The 23,899-nt window shown below is 37.6% G+C and overlaps 1 protein-coding gene across 3 annotated transcripts in view; it reads left to right on the top strand.

Moving 5' to 3' along the window:
• The window catches only part of CTNNA3 (catenin alpha 3), a 568,565-nt gene that overhangs the window by 376,571 nt on the left and 168,095 nt on the right, over positions 1-23,899 (top strand). For all 3 annotated transcript variants that reach the window (XM_052799302.1, XM_052799303.1, XM_052799300.1), the window contains one exon: positions 21,052-21,208. In XM_052799302.1, coding sequence (XP_052655262.1) covers positions 21,052-21,208 — 157 coding nt within the window. The remainder of the gene's footprint in view (positions 1-21,051; positions 21,209-23,899) is intronic.

Genomic DNA, 23,899 nt, shown 5'->3' with positions numbered 1-23,899 from the left:
AAACATAGCACTGTACCAGCTACTAGGAAGACAATTAACTCTATCCCAGCTGAAACCAGGACAATCTCTAAGGCAGAATTACTACCCATATGTGCAGTTTTCTGGGAACGATGTTCTGATACGGCATTTTTTTCTGGATAGCACGCTGCATCCTTCCGACATTCATTTTACCCGTACCTGAATCATGGTGTGTATAAATAATTAGCGATGCTTCAAAAGTCACCCCATTTCTCATTTCCTTAATGGTACATCTTTCTATTGGAGGCAATAGCTTACCTCTTTCTTGATCCTATTTCAAGTCAATATTCTGCTGGGATTTCTGCATGTGGAAAATAGACTAAAGGACTAAAGACATTAGAAAAACAGTACCAAAAACGGGGGGAAAAGAACTAGTCATGTGATGGTGGGTGATGTATAATTTAGGTAGTGTTGCATTCCTCTTTCACAGGATGGTAGTGTGAATGACGTGTAGGGACCTAATTTCATGATTATGAGTCTCTGCACTTGGGCTTCAGAAAGTATTCTTAATAGCAGAGGAATAAAGATTCCTTTGGGGGTGGGGTGGGTGTATGTGTGTAGATTTTCTTTATTTGAATTTCTCATTACCTGCCCTGAACTATCCTCACAGTCTGGAGGGTAACAAGGGTTTGTGTTGGTTTTTGCACTTCTTTCAGTGTACAGGCTGTGTATGGGAAATACAGGACAGAAAATGAAAACTAGGAGGAAATATTCGAATACTTAGCTTGCACCATTTACTTAATTCTTTTGGGGTTTGGTTTTTTGTTTGTTTGTTTCTTTGGCTGTAGAGAATTTTGCTTGAAGGAATTCTGGAAAAAAGAGATTTGAAACTCTCTTGGTGGGAGATAATTCACTGGGGGAAAAAAATAAACAACCTCACGAACACAAACCTCTCAAAGTGAAGCGGTGAGGATCTTTGGGACTACAGTTGTTTACCGGGAAACAAAGTGTTTTGTTATATTGGCTTCACTTTGCTACTTCAGTGTAACACATCTGGTGGTGTGACATAACACTTGTTTTGGAGGAACTTGTAAAATCTTCAAGGTGTTAGTTTTATGCTCTTATTATATGGAAATGTATGTCCCTGAGCAAACGGTTATTCTCTTGAAGTTACAGTTTTCCACTTTATGTATAGGAATGTAACTGAAATCTTACTACACTTCTGTGAAGAAATCATATGATGCTGATTCTTATGGGCTAGTTCCATTCATATAAAATACATTACTGGAAATACTTCTTTTATTTTAGAGTCCTCCCTTATTCCTCAGTATATAGAATATACCTGATTTGTCATGATGCATTTGCATAACGCTCATGATACTGTCTTAATCTCTTAGCTCCCAGATCTAGCTGTCTTTCAGCTGTTCTCAGTGTTTTCATTGTTTCTGAAGCCTATTTTTCCCCCTGTATGCCTTTAGAGGATGAACTGATGAGAATTAAATTTCAGTTTTTCAGATGAGGTGATGCCATTATGTACATCATGGGATTGTAGTGCTTTCAAGACTATTCTTAGGGTTTGCTAGGCTACACAGACAACTTGATGTGTACTTGTTGAACATTTTGGATTTGTTAAGAGCTCTATGAAAACCTGAGCATTGCTGGCTTTCACTTTTTTTTTTCCAAATATATTGTCCACATCTCTTCCTGCAAGGATAATGAATAGACATCAGTCTTAAATTAACTTATTCACTCCTGAGTTTTAACCATCCCTTTCAGCTATCTTTCTCAAATATTGAATTGTTAACCCACATAACTTTTGATACCCAGTAATTCAAATTAGGCCTGAATAACAAGATGGTAGTGGTTGTCCTGGTCAAGAATGTTTACCCTAATTAACCTCTAACAGTAAGAGGATGTACTACAGAGAATTTTCTAACCACATGACTAAAATAATAACATAAGTACAAAACCATGTGACTTCATTCATGTGTAAAACCAACTGTAGCTGAAGCTTTAGTGATACAGTTTCAGTGAATTAATAGGCTATCAGAATGTAAATATTTCTTACAAGTTGTGCTGGTTTTGGTTGGGATACAGTTAATTTTCTTCATAGTAGCTGTGATGGGGCTACGTTTTGGATTTGTGCTGAAAACAGTGTTGATAACACAGGGATGTTTTCGTTATTGCTGAGCAGTGCTTACACAGAGTCAAGGCCTTTTCTGCTTCTCACAACGCCCCACCAGTGAGTAGGCTGGTGTTGCACAAGAAGTTGGGAGGGGACACAGCTGGGACAGCTGATCCCAACTGGCCAAAGGGATATTCCAGACCATATGACGTCATGCCCAGCATATAAAGCTGGGGGAAGAAGGGGGAAGAGGGGGGACATTCGGAGTGATGGCGTTTGTCTTCCCAAGTAACCGTTATGCGTGACGGAGCCCTGCTTTCCTGGAGATGGCTGAACACCTGCCTGCTGATGGGAAGTGGTGAATGAATTCCTTGTTTTGCTTTGCTTCCGTGCGTGGCTTTTGCTTTAACTGTCTTTATCTCAGCCCACGAGTTTTCTCACTTTTACTTTTCCAATTTTCTCCCCCATCCAACTGGGGGGGAGTGAATGAGTGGCTGTGTGGTGCTTAGTTGCTGGCTGGGGTTAAACCATGACACACTTACTGAGTCTTCTTGCTTAACTGCAAGCAGACTCACTCCATTGCCAGTCCTGCTGTTATTGAAGACAAGTGCCTCACATGAAGTGTTGTTCTGGAAGTAATCCTGCCAGAGAAAGAAAGTAAGTAGTAGGTGTGGGCTGTTTGGCTTTCTCTTCTGTTCACAGTTGTGTTGTTTTAGGTCCCTTAAAAATTAACTGGGTAAGAGGATCAAGAAAAGATTTGAGTGTTTGTAGGTTGCAGCAGAGTGAGAAAGCCTAGCAAGGTCCTTGGAGCCTGCAGTGAGGGACCAGTAGCACACAGTGACGCCTTGGGAGGACAGAAGAAACTTCCAGGGACCAGAAGGGGCAGGGTAGTACTTGCTGCAGCTTAGATCTTTGACTGTGGCAGCAACAGGTGAAAAGTTGAAGCTGGGCTTTTCTGTCTGCATGAGTGGCGTGGAATGTATTTGAGGATGTCTGTGGGTCATACTTGTTCACCAGACTGTTTATAGCTGTTCTTTCCAGAGGCACTTTAGGGATTTTTGACCTCCATGTCCCCATCTCTGTGTAACTCTCCTAAAGCTTTCTGCTTGTCTGTCTATTCAGTAACTCATTTTTCCGTCGAGTTGAAAGCCCACTGTTGCCTTCAGCTCTTGATTTCTTTTGCTCAGACTATACCATAGTTCATAGATGTTACAGGAAATGTAGGGCAATGGCATTTAGACAAATGACTACTGAAGAAGGTTGTCTGTAATGGTGAGAGTTTTGTTAGAAATAGCAAGAGGGAATGAGGAACTAATTGGGTGTATTTAATACATTTTTAGTAGGTTGGTTGTTTTTTCTTGTTGCTGTTTTGGTTGGGTTTTTTGCGTAATATACTTCAAAATGTACATGAAGCAACAGTTGCGGCATACATGTTGAGCTTTACTGATACCTTTTTTTAAATCTCAGTATATAAACTTAATCCATATGTGTGTTTATTTTACCAAATATTCAAACTGTAATTGTAGTGTAGTTACACTGCAATTGTTCCAGTTCCATTGCAGTTGTATTTTATCTCTGTAAAGTTTGCTACATGAATGAATAGTCCATAAGGACCTTTCTGTTTTACATGCAGTACACTATAAATAGGACTAAAGATTTACTTGGATATGAAATCCAATAAACAGAAGGTTAATTACATAAGCTTCATTTTTTATATTGTAATTTCAGTATGCAGCTAACTTAATTGATAATTATGGGTGCTGTATTCAGACACAGGGGGTTTTACTGCTGAACGCCTTTCAAGATCAAGTCCTTTATGCCTGCATACTCTGGAATGCTGTACTGTAGCTGTATGAGTATAACTTGTGCTGTTTGTAGTATGGCTTATCCCAGTTTGATCAGCAAACTCAGCTATCGTCAGTGCTGATAATTTTTATACCAGTATAGTAGGTATACTTGTGATAGAGCATTTACACAGCCTAAGAAAACACAGGAAAAGCTTGCATCTCTAAAAACCATTGCTGTGTCAAGAGGCTTTGTTCCCTATTTAATATGTTTATACAGAACTGCAGATAGTGGAGCTCCAGTTCTGGAAGGAGCACTGTTGAAGATCTGACTTCCACTATGGTTTTGAGTGTAAAATAACAAATGAAACATTATAAACAGAACTCTTTTATTTCCTCTTTCATATATCAGTAAGTCTTGAGGATTATTTTAGCCTTCCATTTCAAGAATTTGCTTCTCTTGAAATTAAAATTTGTATTTGAGAATGCATTGCTCAAGGCTTGATAAAATTTTGTGAAGCGTTCTGTGCTTTCTGAGCAGGATCTAGTTGTCCCCCACATACACAAACTGTGGGCACAAGAAAGTAATTGTTTAGTTAGAAAATTGAAACTGTAGCTAAAATTGTTTAAAGTAATTGACCATGATCCTAAGTGAGATACTGGATACCGGGTGTATATCTGATACAAAAAATACAGTTTGAGGAGCAGTGTTTTTTGGTTGAGTGGAAAAATGCATTTTTGATTCTTGAAATAAACTAGGGGATTTGTGCAATCCACTGCGTATACCTTTGAATATCATATCCAAAACATTCCTTGGGTCATTTACAGACACTATTCAATAAGGCAGAAACAGAAATGTTTGTTCATTCTTGTTATTTCAGTTTCAGTATTGCAAAGTAGAGAAAGTGAAAGTACTTAACAACTGAAATTAGTAATTTCATGCAAATCAAGCACCTGCAATCTGACCTGCAAAAAACCCCCAACATATTTTGTGATCTGCTGTCTGCTGCACTTGTCAGGTCGAGTGAATTAGTTCTGGAAGGGAGGTGCTGTCGGATGGATTTAAAAAGCAGCCTTTAAGTGTTCAGTCTATTTTGTCCTCTGTCTCCAAAAAATAAAGAAGCCACCCACCCAAATGTGAATACTGAATACTTTACTGCATTTTCAGTTCTTTTGCACTTTTGTAACATTTTAAACTAAAATAATGGGAATGTCTCTTTTTTAAGCTTTATTTTTATTTTCTTGCCTCAGAATATTTTTATTAGGGTCTCTACTCAGTCCTTGAAGTGTTAAAGATAACTTTGTGTGCCTTTCCTGTAGAAGGTTTCCAAATGCATTCAGAAACGTGCATGTAGTCCCTGTATAAAAAGAAGCCATAGTTGTGTACGGGGGTAGGCGGGAGCTTTAGAGGACTGTTTGGTGTGTGTGGTTTTGGTTTGGTAGGTGTTTTTTTGGTTTGGTTTGTTTGTGTCTGGTTTTGTTTTTGTTTTCTTCAAGTGTGCACCATGCCTCTCAGCAGTGCTAGGCTATGTTGGGAGGTATGCTTTTGAGTGAAGTTACACAAATTGTTTTAATAAAGTACAAAAGCTTTATGACAATGTAATAAAAACATATTTCTGTGTATCACTAGCAACCACTGGCCAGACATCAGGAGGTAAAGCTATGCAGGATTGTATTTAATGTCTAGCCTGGAGTATTAGATCAATAATGTTCATAGCATTGTTGGCTTAGCCCCTACCCCACAATTCTGTTTGTTCTTGAGGGGTTGCTTTACCTGTGTGCTCGCAGTTTATTCGCAAGGTTCTTGGCCCATAGCTTGTGATAACAATGTAGACATTAAATCTGCCCTTAATGGTTGGTATCAAGAAGGCCCTTTGCTAGATTTGAACAGTGGGTTAATATATACCAACTTTGTTCAGTGACCGTTTCTCAAAGCTTAGTTACTTAATAATCTCAGAGTAAGTGAATCCATATTTAACTTCTAAAACTTACTACCAAACATAGTCAACTATGTCACCATCAAAACAAGTGCCTCCAGTGTAATCCCTTCTTCCTGCTTTAAATGATTGGAAAGGAGGAAGAAACAGAATCATGCAGTAAGTCATTTAAATGCTAGTTCTGCCAAAATAGAGAGAGATTGCAAAAAGGACTTTGAAATTTTATGTTGGAACATAATTTGTCTCAAGTATTTTAACCATTGCATTTAGTATTTTAGGGTTGCTGTGTTCTTATTATTGCATCATTATTTCTTGCTGGGATTCTTGAGTCTCTGTCTGAAGTAATAGGTGTCTTAATCTTTTCTGAGTGTAATGTAAAAACTTATGGTCATGTGTTTATTCCATCATACCACCTGTACACGTAATTCCTCATAACTATCAGTACTTGATAACGCTGCTGAGATACAAGTTGTTCAGCATGTTGTGAGAGAGAGCAGTGTGCTGTGGATGGAACTTTTCCTGTTTTCAGAAGAGGAGGGAAGTTTCTTGTGGAAGTACAATCTTGCTTTGTCACTCGTGCCACTTTTGATATAATGATTAAACGATCTTCCCTAACTTTGCATCTCCTTTTAGCTATTTTCAGTGGGGATAGATTTCACCTTTTAAGTTCACTGAACAATTAAAGTTGATTTTAACAATAAATATAGCAAGTAATTTATTTACTCTTGGAATGCACTTAACCCTTGAGTAGAATTTGTCTATTGTCTAGAGCTGCATTACCAACATGTTCTCAATTTTATTTAATTATATTGACTGAAATACATTTTATGATTAAATATTTTGTATACAAGATACTCAACTTTCAAAGCTTTTAAATTGTTAGGGGTTTTTCATGTCTTTGTTATTTTAGTGGCTTTTTATGGCAGATGCCAAAGCAACAGTGTCATATATTCCCGAGCCTTTTTATCATTATAGTGTGGTTTTTTTGCTTGCAAGTTTGTTTTTTGGGTTAGTAGTAAATACGGATACCACCTTACGGAGCTTGGGGATGTCTGGATATTTAAGCTCTTCCACTGCATTGTTTAAGAGAAATACAAGCCACAGCTTGATAGAAATAAAGTGCTGCACAATTTTCTGTTAAAAGAACAAAAACAGCAGACTGCCAACATGTTTCTGTGGTTTCTTCACTTGTAACGCTTGTGTCAGGAAATACTATTTCATGATGTTGCTGCATTATCTATTGATAATTATCTGTTTACATTTCTGTTACTTGTCTTAGAGTATTGCTGAGAAGTGAGTCGGTCTTGCCCCAGAAGGAGTCAATGTTAGTAACTAAGTGTGTATCATGTAAATTATTCTGTGACTGTGCATTACAGAACAGAATTACAGAATAATTCAGGTTGGAAGGGACCTTAGGATGTGTATAACCCAGGCTTCTGCTCAAAGCAAGTTCAATGCTGAATTTCAAACTGACTTTCTCTAAACTTTGACTGGTCAGGTCTTGAAAATCTCCAAGGACAGAGACTGCACAAACTCTTTGGGCAACCTGTTCCACTGCTTGACTGACCTTGGTATGAAAAGTGCTCTGGTGCGCGTCCATGCTCTCTCTCATCAGAACCTCCCTCAATTTCTGAGCACTGTCAGAATGTCCTCCCACCATGCGTGGCTGTGAAGAGCCTGTCTTTGTCATCTTTGCAATCTCCTCATGTGTTGAGGGGCTGCTGTTAGGTCCCTCTGAAGCTACCTTTTTCCCAGGCTGAACAAGCTCAGTTCTCTCTCCCTCCTTGCAGGGTAAGAGCTCCAGCCCCTAACCATCTTGGTGGCCTTCTGCTGATTTTGCTCTACTTTATTGATGTCCGTCTTGTATCAGAGGGCCCAAAACCAGACACCTGGACACAGTTTTCTATATGTGATCTAGTAAGTGTCACCTTTCTCATTCTACTAGCTATGCTCCTGCCCTTTCAGCCCACTATGCTATTAGCTTTCGTTGTTGCTGGGGCGTGCTGCTGACATGCGTTCTGAAGTGTTGTCCAGCGGGATGTCAGGTCCTTTTCCAGCAGAGCTGCCCCCCAGCCAGTCGACTCTCAGACTGTATCATGACAAGTACTCCATCCTAGCTGCAAGACTGTTTTTTAGACATTCAGTTGATCATTTTTGAAAGGAGGAAGAAAAACCTTAGGTTCTCTAAGATCAAAAATAGTCAGACGTGAGTTTTATTCCTTAGTGATACTGTCCCAAGCAGTGCAGTTCCTTTTGTGAAGAAGAATGAGATGATTAGTTCAGTAATAGCTTGGAAAAAATGCACCTTCTAAAAGCTCAAAAAATACTTTTCTCTGTTATTTTGTTGTGTTATTCATGCACATACCTCGATGAATCTTGTGAGGTATGCTTAGAAACTGTTCACATTATATAAATTAATTGGGATTATAAGATGCACAAAATAGTTTTGATTTTAAACAAAGACATGCATTCTGATCTCTAGAAGTGACAGAATCAAGTGACATATATGATGTACTGTTCACCTTGAATATGAGCATCCCATTATACTTTCTTTAGCTATAAAAATACGGAACTACAAAGTTCCATCTTCCAGTAACAAAACTCTATGGTCGAATCAGATGCCTTGAATTCAGTTTCTGTTTATTTACATGAACGTAGAGCGTGCTATCCTATACACAGGAAGAACTGATTGGAGACCATTTCTTAACTTCTGGATCCAAAGGAATTCCAGCCTATATTCAGCTCAAAACTTTTTACCCCAGCCAGAACATGAAATTTCTGGGAGCTTTTGCTCTGGAGCAAGTGTGGACCTATTACTGTATTTCAGGGAGCAGGATGGCAGTTAAACCTACCGGTTTTCAACTACATTTTTTTATTCTATAATATTAAGGCACAAAATAATTCTTTCTCCTAAGAGTTTATATTGATGTATATACAATAGATGCACAGTTTTAATACCAAGAAACATGAGTCAGTTTAATGTTTGGGGCCAGGGTTCGTAATCATGCATCAGATTTTGGAGACGTTAGCTCTGTACGCAAATTAAGAGAACTTTATGGCCTTTTACATCTTCCATGAACATGAGCAGTTCTTCAGAAATGCTGACTTCACAGACTGTTGTGCTTGCCAATTTGGTGAGACTGAAGAAGGCAACAATCAGAGTCCCCATCTGGACTTTACCTTGTGAGCATGGTTTTTACATTTCTGCAGTAGAGGTTGGTACTAAATCTTTGTAATCTATGCACAAGTGGTACAGTTTTTGTATATGTGTCTAGAAGTCCTTTTTGGTTGATTCCATGCGCTCTGTGCTGATCTAGGTTTAAGTGCAATCCATTTTTCATATACATCCTATCGTATAGATAGAGCTTATTTTACTATGTAGTTATCTGTGCCTTTCCCTTAGAGATGAACACCCTATCCATGCACAGCAAATGAAGCATGTCATCGTTTTAAAGGCTAGGATGAAGTAGTCAATCACTCGACAATAAAGTCTGAAGAGCAAAGTTCCCCATGCTTTGGTTAGAATTTGTGCTTTTTGTGCTAATCTGTTTTAAATATTAGTCACTGTGAACACTGTAGCTTTGTTTACTGCACAGTGTGGGTAAAGGTGGCATAGCGTGGCCAGTGGAGAAAAGAAAATGAAGGACAGAATGCGAAACAACCAGAAACGTAAATTGAGTGTCAGAAGCCTCTTTTTATGGGGACTCCAGTCTTAAGATCTTGTTTTGAAAAGTGTCACTTGACTTCTAAATAGAAAAGACTGTCATTTCAGAAACATATTTCTGAATTCCTTGGTTTTGATTTGGTAGCTGCTTTTGAGACGTCATTGCATGTAATTGGAGAAGATACTGCATACAGAAAACACAGTGAATTAATTCTGGTAGGATGATTCTTAAGGGCAGTACAATGACTACCAATTTCCGTTTGTTAGTACATCAGGTGAACTGTGACACATTCACCTTTGTAGCAACCTCCTGTAGAGACAGGATTATAAGAATATCAATGGCATAGAAATTTGTAGGCGATTGAAAGGCTGGTTACAGATGTTGACAAAAGTGAGATAAATGAAATGGATGCCTGAGAATTCAGATATAAATGAGAGGGGGCTTAAATACACTCTCTACCCCGTCACCTGAAATCGTACACAGTTACACTTAGACTGTAATTACATGTTGACTTTTAAGATATTACTGATCTCCCAGCTGAATAAAATGGTTTGAGAATATTTATTCCCAAAGCTATACAAGTTCCTGTTTTGATTCCATTGCTAAACCATGTTATCCTGGGGTGAGGTCTTTCAACTTCAGCTCCTTCATCTTCACTGTATTAGCTTACCCTAGGGCAGAATTGACCCTTCTTTTCTTGGAGGTAAATTTCTCTAGCATATTTGAGAAATACTTGACTGAATTTGTCTCTGCTGTTACTGTGTCAAGTTGATGGATCTGCCCACTTAATTTTGTTGGAAATTCATCTGCTGGAGGTGCAGATGAATGTGAAGATGGGCAGCCAGCTCCTATTCAACAGCAAAAAAATATAATCACCAAACAAACCCCAAGCAATTAATTAAGACTTTTTCTTTCTTTGGTTAGAGAGACTAATAGTTTTCAGTATCCACAATATCTTATATTTTCTTTCCAAGAAATTTCTGGTTTTCTTCTGCTGTAGGCGCTGCCTTATCGGACCTTTACCCTTGCTTCTTTCCTTGTTTTATTTAATTAAAACACAGTTAAAAGTATTCTCTTGTAATGTTATTCCAACCCTGCTGTGGACTTTTTACTCTTCTGTTGCCTCCTTTTGCCTGACCTTAAGCTGGATGACTCATCCTTACCTTAAGGCACCATCTCACTGAACATTGCTTTCCTCCCTTGTGTGACAGGATAGATGTCTGTTGGCCTCCCATTTGTTATTTCTAAAATAAAGATGTCCCGTAGTCTAAGGCTACCCCATGAATGCTGTCCAGGTGTGGTTTTGTATGAGGTTTTTTTGTTTGTTTGTTTGGGTCCTTTTTTCATTTTAACCCGTTAAGCACAGGAGTAGCTCACTGCAAGCTACGTCTGACTGTGTATGCCTCAAATCTCATTTCAGCTTACCTGTATTTTTATGCAGTCATCAGCTGTTCAGAAGCTAGTTAGTAGAAGGTATATAGGATTATCTTATTATTGTCATGACTCCTCTCTGTCCTCAAGCTTCCCTCAACTTGTGTAATCTTCCATTATTGTTCTGTTAACTTTTTGAGACCGGCTTTCATTTAATGGAGGGTGTAGAGTAGAGTATGGTTTATCCTGTACTTGATGAGGACATATGTATGTTACTGCAGTACAAGTAATAATAATAAATTATGTCCTCGGCTAACTCCTGCTCAGAAGTGAAAGGAGATACTTGAAAACTATTAATTTAGCTCCTAGCAATATGCCCAAGCAGTAGAGCAGGAGGAAAAACAACTTCCTAGTAATGTTTACCTGAACTGTGAGGTTTGTAGTGCAGAAATACAATGTTTGGGACAACATTTGGGGAAAAGGTAATGATAGGTAATGATGGAATTAGAACAGCCTAAATATGCTGTAATAAGATAGTAAGTAAGGCTATATTTAGTTGGCCAGCAACAAATTATAACCCTGTTTAAGATCAGGAAGCAGTGATGAAACAGTGACTTCAAATTAGTTTTGCTCTTATCTCTTGAGGTCAATTCAGCTGATGATAAATGTATACCATAAATGATGGTTGGAGTGAGGTAGAAAAGCAAGCTCCATGAAGCCCAAGAAACTGGCTAAAACTTTTTCAGCTTGGTCTCTTGTTGGTAAGAATGTGAGAGCCCTGGTGTGAAGTATGTTTTTTTTCTTTTTTGATTTTCTTCTTTTTACAGGAAAAGAGAGTTTTAAAAACTCTTATTTTACTTGTGTGATAATATATCCCTTCAAGTTTCTTAGACCATATTGAGAATACCGTAGTCTCAATCATGCATGTTGTCCATTTTGGGGTTTTTTTAAGTGCCACTGGTGGCTTCGCTTTATTTTTTTTTTAATTTCTAGTTATATTTTGTTCTGAACATCAAACTATTAGTGATGCTCAAGTATTTCAAAGGATTTTAAACACATAAATCATAACATTTGTTAATAAAAAACAGGTAAAGCTTCTTGCCAAATTTGATTTTTCTAAAATCAATTTTAAAAAATATCAGATAATATTATTCAAAAAAAAGGACATGAGACTGATCTTAATGAACAGCATGGTATTGCACTCTTTGCATGAGCAAAAGTGGCAGTTGCTTCTTGCTTGCTGTTTTTGTTCCTATTGGATCTGAGGTGGATAAGCTTCTACAACACGAACACCAGTATGGTGAATGCCCCTTTTTCAGTCATACTGGAAGTGTCCAACAAAGACTCAAATGACTACAGGTTTGGAACTACTTACAAGTCTACACAAAGGAGCTTTTGATGGTTGCTGCTCCTAATTTAGTGAATCTTGGCTGTCAGGACAGTTCCAGATAGAACAAAGCTAATAGTGTACCTGTGCTTAACCAAGCTTTATCAACCTTGCTTAATCATCAGGTCTGTCACCTTGACGTGGTTCCCAGGCAAAACAAAGACACGTGGTCTATATCCTGCTCTGCAACTTAGCTATGACAGGATTTTAATTTCAATAATATCAATGTGAATTGTTTTATGGAATGTAAGTATTGTCACACTTGTGGAAGCCACATTTATTCAAAGTGGAATTAAGTCTTTTCTTAATAGGATATTGAGCATTAGAACAATGTGCCTTGGGAACCATAAAGAACATTGTCACCTGAAATATTTAATTCAGGATTAACTGCCTTTGTGTAGAATGTAACTGATTTAATCTCTAGCTCTAAACTTCCTGAGGGAAGCCTTAGGTAAGTTCTGTGGTTTGTGTTATTTAGGTGGTCAGACTAGATGATTTGTGGATCTTGTGTAGCCTTAGAGTCCCTCAGTCTTTGTGTCCGTGCAATCTCTGTACTGTTAGACGAGGGTGCTTGCCTGCTTGTGCTGTTGTTTTTGCGTTTAATGAAGGTTTCAGGACTTTATTTCCAGAGATATCTGGAGTCATCTGGATTTCTAAATTCACCCATTTAATAAAGTTGACAGTTTTGGTGATCTTCCCAAGCAGTTTAGCTCTTTACTGCATTTGCCAAGATAAAAATTTTATGGTTCTTCTGATACTGAAGCAGCTTTTTACATAGTCTCGTCATTTTTGGCAGAGCCAATCCCCTGGTAAATCTACGAAAACAAAGAATAAAATACAGGAAGAAAAAGACTTTATTTTCTTCAACCAGAAATAGGGTTTGACTTTCAGATTATTCCTCTTATTGGAGGCTTGAACAGAAAAGTTAGAAATTACTTGTGTAGTATTTCAGTCTTGATGGACACATTTTAAAACCTAAACTGTTTAGTTAGTGTGGCAAATGAAAACAGGACCAATGTGACCTAAGGATTATTGAGGTGAAATTTTGAGCCCCTTGCTCAGAAAACTGATCCTGTGAAATTGAATCAAGCGTGATAGGAATGAAAACAGTGAAGTCTCAACTCCTGCAAATTTCTTACCTTTAGGAGAGTGTTGGGGGAGCTGCTGTAAAGCCAAACAGAAGTGGGCTTTTATGTATTACACTGTATGTGGAAAGTTCTTGTATCTTTGGTGTTGATGTTGAAATAAAGAAACCGGAGATTATTTCTCATATGCAACTGTGAAATATCCAAATGTGGTCAGATGTACAGATCCTGTTTTGGTTTAACAAGCTCAGAGGATATTTAATTGGGTTCTAGTACTTGGCCACACTTTCCTCCATCTTTGTAGCCCATCTCCTGGACCCTTTGGGCAGCAGACACTGGTATAGTTGTATAGCCAGTACTCTCAATGCCTTATTGGTAGCTCATGTAGTAGACTGTTAGGTGTATGGAGGAGGGAACCAAATACTTGCAAATCGTGCAGAAATCTGTGAGTTACAAAGCTTAGCTTTGTGAGGACTCCTGTGCACGTTACTCACTGGCAGTGTGAGAGAAAGCATCCCAGTTACACTCTTTCTGAAAGCTGTTTGCAAGTTTGCCCATCTCGCAGCATGATGTAGGAAGCAGGTCTGAAATCAGAGCAACAAAGGCAGAACAGATCTGTTCCTTCTGTGTAGGGCAAGTAGTATTTCTTCCTGCCTGCTTCAAATCTGTGCAGTCTGCATCCTAGAAACAAAATTTGGGCTGGATCTCCACCTGGCAGAAGCTCAAAGTCTTTATTGTAAAGTCCCTGGCATGTACAGGGATTGGCAGTGAATTGTTTTTTGGGTGTGTTTTACATCTTAAAAAAATGTCATGATTTATATAGAAATATGTGCTGGTTCCTTGAAACATGCTCTCCAAAAAGTATTCAGTTTTGAGGCTTAACTAGTAATGGCAAGTGTTTATTTACTTTGTAACATTTTCAAATGTTTACAGTTAGTATTGGAAAAAAAATATTAATTACAAATGAATCATCCCAACTCTTTTAAAAATGTCCCACAGGATGTAGGTGATGCCTGTTTGATGCCAGCCTTGATGCCTTTTCTTCCTGGCAGTATTAGAACTTCTGCTCTTCTGTACTGTAACATGTTTGTTATCAAGTCAGGAAACCACTTCATTTCAGCTCTATTTTGATGTCATATTGATTTCATATGTAGTCCACTTTCCTGCTCCTCTTTCTTCCACCAATACAGGATCAGCTCTTCCATGGTTTGGAGATACAAAATATTCCTGGCAGATGTTTTAACACCTGCTCTTAAGTACCTCCAGTGATGGAGAGTTTAGAGTCTATCCAGGCAGTCTGTTTTTGAGCATAGTAACTGTCCCTTCAGTTAGGCATTATATTTAAAGAACAAACAAAAAAACCGCAACATAAAAAACTAAACAGCCTTGTCTCTTTGCTATAGTTCTGTTCAGTACTTCCTGACCTATTCCTGGTGGCAGAGATTGCAGTTTTATTTTTCCCTACTGAGAAGCTACCTTGTATGAATTTGAAAATTGTCATATATCCTCTCACTTTTATACTACAGTTTATGTATGCTGCCAGTACTAGTAGTCCTTTCTATCACAGTGTTTCCTGTAACAAATCTGCGACATAAAGGATTGCTAGTAATAGGCGGACCAAAATGGTGAAGGTGGCGTTCTTGTTGCTAATGTACCAGCATATACTGGTCTATTAAGTATCTTGCAAAGTCTTTTTATGGCTTTTTCCAGGACCAACGTGCAATTTGAACTTTCTTCCTTTTTTAGAAAGCAGAAGGTAACTTGGAATGTGTTTTATTGGGGATGTTGGTTTTATTCTTCTCTTCTGCTTCTCTTCCTCTGCTTTTTAATTCTCACCCACTTGTGTACACGGACATTGTCCTGTTTTTTCTATGTTGCATGTTTTCTGGGTATAATTTTGGAATAGTTAATAAGCACCCAACATTAAGAATGTCGCTTGCTTTATAAATTCTTGGTCTTTGTGTTTACTGAAATTTTTCTTCTTTTTCTCGTGACATATTGTGTTCCGGCTGATGAAGACAAAGCTTAAGGTAGAGTAGGAAGAATTACGTAAGTGTAAATGCTTATCAGTATGGGCTGTATCTTAGAAAAACAAACTGAGTCTTGTCTCAAGGACAAAGGAAACAGAGTTTTCTACTAATTCCTAAAACTACTAATTCCTAAAATGGTTAAACTGCTAATATTATTTTAAAAAATACATGGAAGTACACTGTTACTACACTGAATTTTCTGTTTGTGTATTCTACACTTCATATAGAAAGACCATCACAGGCACCATTGTCTCTCAACCAAAGAAGTTTGGGCACTGAGCTGAAGCTTGGTAAGGTTGCTTTTGTTCTGCAGAAGTTTCTGTGAGGAGCTGAAGGATGTGATATGTACTGTCACCAGAAGTGGTACTCCGGAAGTACCGATGCAGAATTGTTTTAAAACCATGGTCTGTGTGCAAGTCTTGAGTCACCATGTTTTCTTCCCCATTTTCCATGTCCGTGAGTTAAAATCAGGCATTAATGAGAAGGCCTTATGTCTCTAGTCTACACTTGGGAGAATAGTGTTTAGGAACTGAAAGCTCAGTGTGTTTTAAAGGGAATAAGGGAAAGGGTGTTAGTGCAGGCCCTTTCCTACTTCAGTTTGTCCATTCATATGTGCATGTGTGGGATTTTTTATTAGTTTTACCAAGTCAGCTGGAATAGCCACAGTCTGTAGTTCCTTACAGATGAGAAATAAAGTTGTCGTAGCAAATCAAAACTTCAGTTTTATCCTATTGTCAAAGCACCTTCAATCAAATAGAAACCTTAAGCAATGGACTCTATCACCACGGGTCCTGAGAAATGTGGTAACAAAATTGAAAAGGTGATCTGAAGCCTAGTTCGTAAACTGCTTACAGTTGCATCTTTGGAATTTTAAGCATTTGTTTTAATAAACAAAGGAAGTAGTTTGTATTACTGGTGAAATTGGAAGTCAGTTAAGACTGGCTTTAGCATAATGTGTTATTGCCTACTTTGAAGTATTTATGCAAAGTGTGTGTTTAGTGCCAAAGGTAGTATTGTAACAGAGGAAAATGCTGAACACTTACCTTAATAAAAATGAACCCTAATAAGCTCTTAAATTCCCTGGTTTAACTCTTTGGGGGGTGGGGTGGGGAATGTGTACTTGCAGAGCCTTCAGTAGAAGCAATGTACATAAACGGAAATTTAAGCCTTCAGCAGCTTGACTGATCTATTGACTTATTTGAGAAGCCAGAAGCAATTGGCTATCCAAGCATAAATAAATGTCTACAGGAAGACACCCTGTGTTTCTGAAGTGGTCCTGCAAATGAATAGTGCATGTAGGAATGTAGGCAGAAGGTTTATAATGGTAGATTGCTTATGCCTAGGAGATAGACACCTTTGTTGGTATCTTTGAATAGGGCTTCAAAGTCCGTGGTGACTCATTTTTAATGTCTACGTTCTGATGAGGTATAAATGATCAGCCTTTTCATCTACGTCAGCATTGCTATGCTATTACTATTTTTCGGATGTTAGAAACGACGTGTGATTTTAGCAGTGCTCTAAGCTGCACTCAACATTCATTTGTGAGAGCTTCTTTTTTAATCTCCCTGGAAGTTACTATGACTCTCTCCTGCATTTTATTGGAGGAGAGAGTGTTACTTACAAACTAAAATGTAAGGCACAGTCTGCGCATTCAGTATTTTAACTGTATATGTTTCCTGGCAATTGCATTTAAAAAAACCACAATAAATGAGAGTGGGGAACTGCGGTTGTGTTTTTCGCATAAGAGACATAAATGGTGTGCCCACTTTTAGGGGTAGAATCATACACCATCAAGACATACCTGCTGCCAGATGATACAGCTGATAAAAGCTTTTGCTGCAGATTTTGTAGATCTGGAGTATGGATAAAATAAAATTGTACAACATATAACAAAGGAGCTGTATTGAAAGGATGTCTGAAAATTATGGGGAAAACTATTTAGCATAAAGCAAACTATAATCAGAAGAGGAAAAAGAGTAGTCAGTTCCAAGTCCTTACTGGGCCTGGCTAGAGCAGTGTTCTGTCACCTGCTTATAATGCCTACTATTTTAAAAGTCAGTGGCTTTGTTTTAAGGATACTGCATGAAATCAGACTTCTTTCAAATGAGCCTTTAGACTTCATTATGTATATTCTTGTGAGCTGTACTTTTTCAAAATATTGTTTCATGGGCAAAGTGCTGAAACCATAGCTGATGGTGGTGGGGTTTGAGGCGCTTTTGATTTTTAGTCTTTTATTTTAAAGGTCATTGCATATTCTCTGAGGTGCGGATCAAGTAATTGTATTATTGTTGTTGTTGTTGTTATTGTTGTTATTACTAACAGATATTTTTAAAACAACAACTGTGCAGCTTTAAAAAAAAGACTGATCAGACGCAGGACTTTCAAACTGTAATTCCTCAACTGCTCAGCGCTTTTTTCGTATAGCATGCACTTTTTGCCTTTAATCAGAATTAACTTGATTCTTTACTTTGGTTCTTTACTAAAGTTTAAATTTTTTTTTCCAGATATGGGTAGTTTGATAACATGTTTTTTAAGATAGCTGCGTGGTGCTCTGCTGTATATATGAAGGCAGAATACATTGTCAAAAAGCCAAAAGTCTAATGAATTAAATAATTTGGGTATTAGTAATCCAGAAAATGGGGAGAATGACAACTTCAGCTTTTTTCAGTATGTTTTGCAGTTTTCAGCATAACCTTGCAGTTGTTTTGTTAAAATAGGAAGGTTCTGCAGTGTACATTGCCACAAATTCAATAGTAATTCTGAGATGGTGGGGCTCCTGATGGGTTACATTTAGACAACAATTAAACAGTGTTTAAATATATTTATTATGTCATTATTTAAAATCAAGTAACATCTTTATGATAATTCCATTCTTGTTTTACGAAAATATGTAGTAAATCATTCTGGTATGTTGGTGTAATACTTCATGTTGATGCTCTTTTATGCATTGGATGACATGTTAGTAATGTCTTCCTCAGTTCAGCAATTAGTGTGCTTGATATTTTAATCTTAAGAAAATTACTGTTGTCATGTGTTAGAGAATTTAAGGTAAATGGAGAGCTTTTTGCCTGCAGAAAGTTGAGTTAGTGTTTTTTGGTTGATTTGGGGTTTTTTTGTTGTCATATGGTTTTGTTGTGTGTTGTTGGTTTTTTGGTTGTGGTTTTTGGGGGAGGGGGGTTGGGTTTTTTTTTTAAATTTTTTCCCTTCCTGCAATTTAAAGATTCTTCTTTGCTTTTCATCATGCACATAGAGTAGTTTATTTATTTCATCTCTGCAGCTACTCTCTGTTTCTCTTCAGGCTTTCTCCTCTAGTCTGACTTCATTTTTTTCAGTTTTTTCTCACAGTTTTATGTTTTTTAGAACTGTGATGATGATACTGCTGTTCTGTCTTCAGTGGGAGGGAAACTCTTTGTGTCTTTCTAGAAGTATGGTGCCCCCAAATGGATAGGGTTTTCCACTTAAAAAAATTATAGTGCAAAAGTAGAGCAAAACACTTGCCTCAGGTTTTTTCAGGTATTTTTTCTGTGTTTACTTCTCAGACTGTTGGTTTCTCTGACAGTACCTTATTTTTTGCAACCACTTGGCATGGTGGACTTGCATTTATTGACTGATGCACTGTAAATCCAGAAGCATTTTTGCTGCTACCTGTCCTCTTGGTTCCAATTCTAAATTTGTTTTGCTTATTGGGATTTTTTTCTTTTTTTCTTGCTGGAGAATAGAATGCTTTTATATTTGTTCTTATGGGACAGAATTCTATTTTTTACATCACTTGTGGAGTTGGTGAAGAAATCTTATCCTTTTCTTCATTGTAGTTGCATACTCTCTGCCTTCTCCAACTGCCTGGTAAAGTAATAAGCACGTGGTCTATTCTTCTTATCAAAATCATTAGTAAAAAGACTCAATCCCAGCAGTATTCTTGTGAAAGCCTAATTGTGTATGTTTCTTCATTATGAGAGTGCAAATATTAGAGTTTGTCATTATCTAAATTTCACCACCTGTGTAAGTTCATGGGATACGTAAAAATACCAACCAAACAAAACTGATTACAAATTTAGCTTATGGTCCAGAACAGGCTCAAGAGGATTGATATTATTGTAAAGATACATCAGATGGGCTTAGGATGAGGAATTTCCTGGTTCTTATTCTTTGGTGCAATGACTTGATTACAGTGGCATGATATACAGGAATGTTTAATGAGTGTACGCTGTCAGCTCTGGGGATTAGTGTGGCACATTGTGTTTATTCTTCCCATTTCTTGCTTTACATGGTGTTTTGTTGTCTTAAAACCATTCTCCGCTTGATAAATAAGCAATATTGGGAAGGCGAGAAAAGGCTACTGTAAGGTTAATGTTTAGCTTCTACCTGGGATATGTATTAGTTTAATTTAAATAATGTTTACAGATATCAACAAAAAGCCCTGTTAGCAAAAAAACCTCACTAGCTAATTAAATGATTGAAGAGGTATCTATAGAAGTAATCACTTTAGGACCAATATTTCCATCTTCAGTTTCCAACTTCTACCTTTTTAATGAGAACATAGTTTCTATTTTTAGCCCTAACTGATGTAGAAATACCAGCCTGCTGCTTTTACATAGATGCGGTATGTGTTATGTCCCATGCCACTGATCCTAAAAGAGACCTCTCTTGTCCTGGCAAAACTTTCCACTTTTACATGACAGAGGCTGATAATACTCTTTCAGTGAAGATAGTCCATAATAAGTTGTGTGGTAACAGTTGTTACAGATTTTAAACTCAAAACTAAAGTGATACATGCCATGCTCATATCTGTGTGCTTTTAGTGTGTGTAAGTAAAAACCTCCTTGTATTGATACCTTGCTGTCGTGGTTTAACCCCAGCCAGCAACTAAGCACCATGCAGCCACTCGCTCACTTCCCTCCCACCCAGTGGGATGGGGGAGAGAATCGGGGAAAAAAAACCCAAACAGTAAAACTTGTGGGTTGAGATAAGAACAGTTTAATGAAACAGAAAAGAAGAAACTAATAATGATAACACTAATAAAATGACAACAGTAATAATAAAAGGATTGGAATATACAAAACAAGTGATGCACAATGCAATTGCTCACCACATGCTGACCGACGCCCAGTTAGTCCCTGAGTGGCAATTCCCCCACCCCCACTCCCCCCAGTTTATATACTGGGCATGACGTCACATGCTATGGAATATTCCTTTGGCCAGTTTGGGTCAGCTGTCCTGGCTGTGTCCCCTCCCAACTTCTTGTGCCCCTCTAGCCTTCTTGTTGGCTGGGCATCAGAAGCTGAAAAAAATCCTTGACTTTAGACTAGACACTACTTAGCAACAACTGAAAACATCAGTGTGTTATCAACATTCTTCTCCTACCTAACTCAAAAACATAGCACTGTACCAGCTACTAGGAAGACAATTAACTCTATCCCAGCTGAAACCAGGACACTTGCAAACTGGAATAGTATGAATTCTCCAACTGAAACTAAAACTTTGGGATTTTTGCTATCCTATTCCATTAGCTGCTTTATTTACGAAGCTAAAATGGAAGTCGGCCTAAGCAACAGCTGACTGATATTCCTGCTGAGAACAGAAACAAAAGCTGAGCTACGCTTTTGCTTAGAGAACAGAAATGCTGCTCTGCAATTTTAAGTAAAATAGAAAATTTTGTTTCTGAAGACATAATTAATTAGATGTTGGGTTTTGTGTTTATTTTTGGTACAGGTTATTAATGCTGCTTTAGCTCTTGCTGCCAGACCAAAAAGTCAAGTTGTGAAAAACAACATGGAGATGTATAGGAGTACATGGGAGAATCACATCCATGTTCTTACTGAAGCTGTGGATGATATAACAAGTATTGATGATTTTCTTGCTGTATCAGGTATGACAATTTTCAGAATCTGATTATTCTTTTATATGCTTTGAAAACTTTTCATAACATTTCAATAGGAAACCAGTGGAAGATTAGATTGTGTAAGGTTTTGTGAAGCTGTTGCTTCTGTTTAAAATGTCCCCACACAGTAGATATTTCTACTCTGCACAATGTAGAGCTGGGTAGAAGTTAGTTGAGCAAACTAGGTGCATGAAGCAGAATGGGTATGTTACAGTGGGTACATTTATCCATCCCACAGGTTCATTTAGCTTTAAGTTTCAAAATCCTCTCTGCAGCTGTGAGAAGTCTCCTTCTGGAAAAGGAAGTGCATATCAGTGTGCATATACGTAAAACAGGAGATTCTTACAAAGTCCTGTGTTCCAATTACTGTGGAATGCACTACAGCATTTCCAGAATTTTCAGAGTTACGAATATTTGTCAAGCAAAATGTAGTTATAAATCTCTTCACTGAAGAGACCTTTGATAGCAGTAAACTGTATTTACTGAAGCAGTGAGCATCTTCAACATTTAAACAGAAGATAGAAAACAGTTGTTTTACTTCTTGCAGTTTAAAGGTCCCAATTCTACGTTTTTGACTTCTGTTAGTGTAACCTGGACAGGAATGAAAAATTTGTCTCATCTTTATTAAATGTGGTTTAATTTTTGTGTTTCCTTATGGCCAGCCGCCCCTGCGCTTGCCCATTTTTCTCTGGGCATGTCCATTGGGCTTAATTCTATGTGTTAGGATTATTTGGTTTATGCAGCAATATAGCACGTGAATAGTTCTGCAGACGTCAGTAGTTTGAAACCATTGTAATTGAAGTCAGAATTCTAAGTTTATTTTCCCAAATTATTCTTTGCTCATTAAACATGAGGGTAGACCCTTGTCTAAAAGGGGACTTAGCTTGGATATTCATTGCTCTGAAGCTTACTTGTGTATTTTCAAAAATAAGACCTTTACTGCGGTAACTGGAGGCTGCTGTACTGGAGTTCCCATAACTGAGTGGTGTTTTTTCCTTGTGATCAGGATGTGGGTATTACAGTGCAGAAACCGTAAGCAGAGATGGCTGTTCAGGCCCTTTCTGGGTCTGCCGATGCTGGATGCAGACTTTTCCTCAGAGCATGAAAATTCTCCTTGCTTTACAGTGGTCAGTTGCTATACCTAGCAAGTGATGTAGGTCTGAATGTAGAAGAATCTACTGCAAATAGCACAAGTTGGTTATTCATTGAGCTACTCTCTTACGTGTATCTCAGCATCTTAGTACAGAAAAACTTAACCAGAGAATTATTTTTTCCCCCTGTGTAAGTTAGCCTTTAATGGAAGCCAATTATGAACCTTCCTGTTGCTTATAGGGTCTGGGAGGTTGCAAATCTTTCCTCTTGGACTGAAACTGAAATTTCTGCAGGTATTACTATAGCTGTTAATAAAGAGATGAAACAAGTCAACTGCTAATGAAGTAAATACAGGAATCTCTTTAACCTGTAATGAAATCTCCTGAGTTTTAGAGTTCTTTTCAAATTCATTGAGCTGAACGTTTCTTTTTAACTATACAACTGTGATTCATTTAAATGGCACATTGCAGATATTTTTTCAAAATTCCCTTGAATTGAGGAATGAAGTTAGACATTCCAATAATAATTGGGGAGAAAAATATGTCATTGGGCAGCTACTCTTCAGAGTAGACTCCTGGCTTTTTGGTGTATTTTGTATTCTTTGGTTGAGCACAGTTGAATGATTGACAACATTTCACAGTAAGTAAAAGCAGAAGCTGTAACTTAAGTAGTAGTGATGTGTAGGCCTACATACCATGAGGTCCAAAAAAGTAAACATTCATATATTTTCTCTAAACTATGTGTAGAGCATCTTCTGTAAGCTTTGGTAGAACCTTTTGGCACATGTTAATTTAATTCATTTAACTTCAAGTGTCATGCTTGTTCTTAAGTGATCTGCTGAGTAGATATTTCCCTGTAGCAGTGTCATCTACTTGCTTTGGGAAGATTATTATTATTTTTTTTGAATTAGCTCATGTACAAAGAAGTAATTATTAAGACTAATTATAAGGAATGATGCAAGCCACTCTCTGTCTACTCCTCAGTGTATTAGCACCATTACTGTGTTCTGAGGGAGTAAAACATTCATATATTGCTCTGTCTAAATAGAAAAGTTAAATGTGTAATAGAAGATGGTATCTAACTTTTTCGGAAATTACATGGTAATTAGGGAAGATAAGGTGCATTGGGTGTTTTGCATCATGTTTGAGATGAAAGGAATATGAGAATAGATTTATAATGCATCTGTTTTTTCTACGGAAAATAGTATTCTACACCATCCGCCAACATGGGCATATTGGTGGAAAAATGTTTTTTAAATTGCATCATTCAAAATTGATACTGTGCTGTCTCAGAGTGTCAGATATTCACATTTGAGTTGAATGGCTGAGTTTGCAGCCCCAACTGCATCTTCCAGGTTGGCGAGGGAAGTGATTAGTCCTGTAGTGTTAAAATCATATAATATATATGATGTTCAAATATAATATAATACAATATTCAAAAATATAGTATACTTTTTTGTAAATAGGGTAAACACACCTTCCCTAGTAATTCTGGTGATTCAGAGTTCTAAATAATGCAACAGAATTGCCTACTTAAAAACTGTTTTAAAATTACATTTCCAATTGATTGATAGGTCAGATTTTTTTC

Source organism: Harpia harpyja, chromosome 10 (assembly GCF_026419915.1).
Source record: "Harpia harpyja isolate bHarHar1 chromosome 10, bHarHar1 primary haplotype, whole genome shotgun sequence".
Classification (NCBI taxonomy): domain Eukaryota; kingdom Metazoa; phylum Chordata; class Aves; order Accipitriformes; family Accipitridae; genus Harpia; species Harpia harpyja.
Note: the sequence above shows the minus strand (reverse complement) of the source record. Positions and strands in the feature narration are given on the sequence as shown.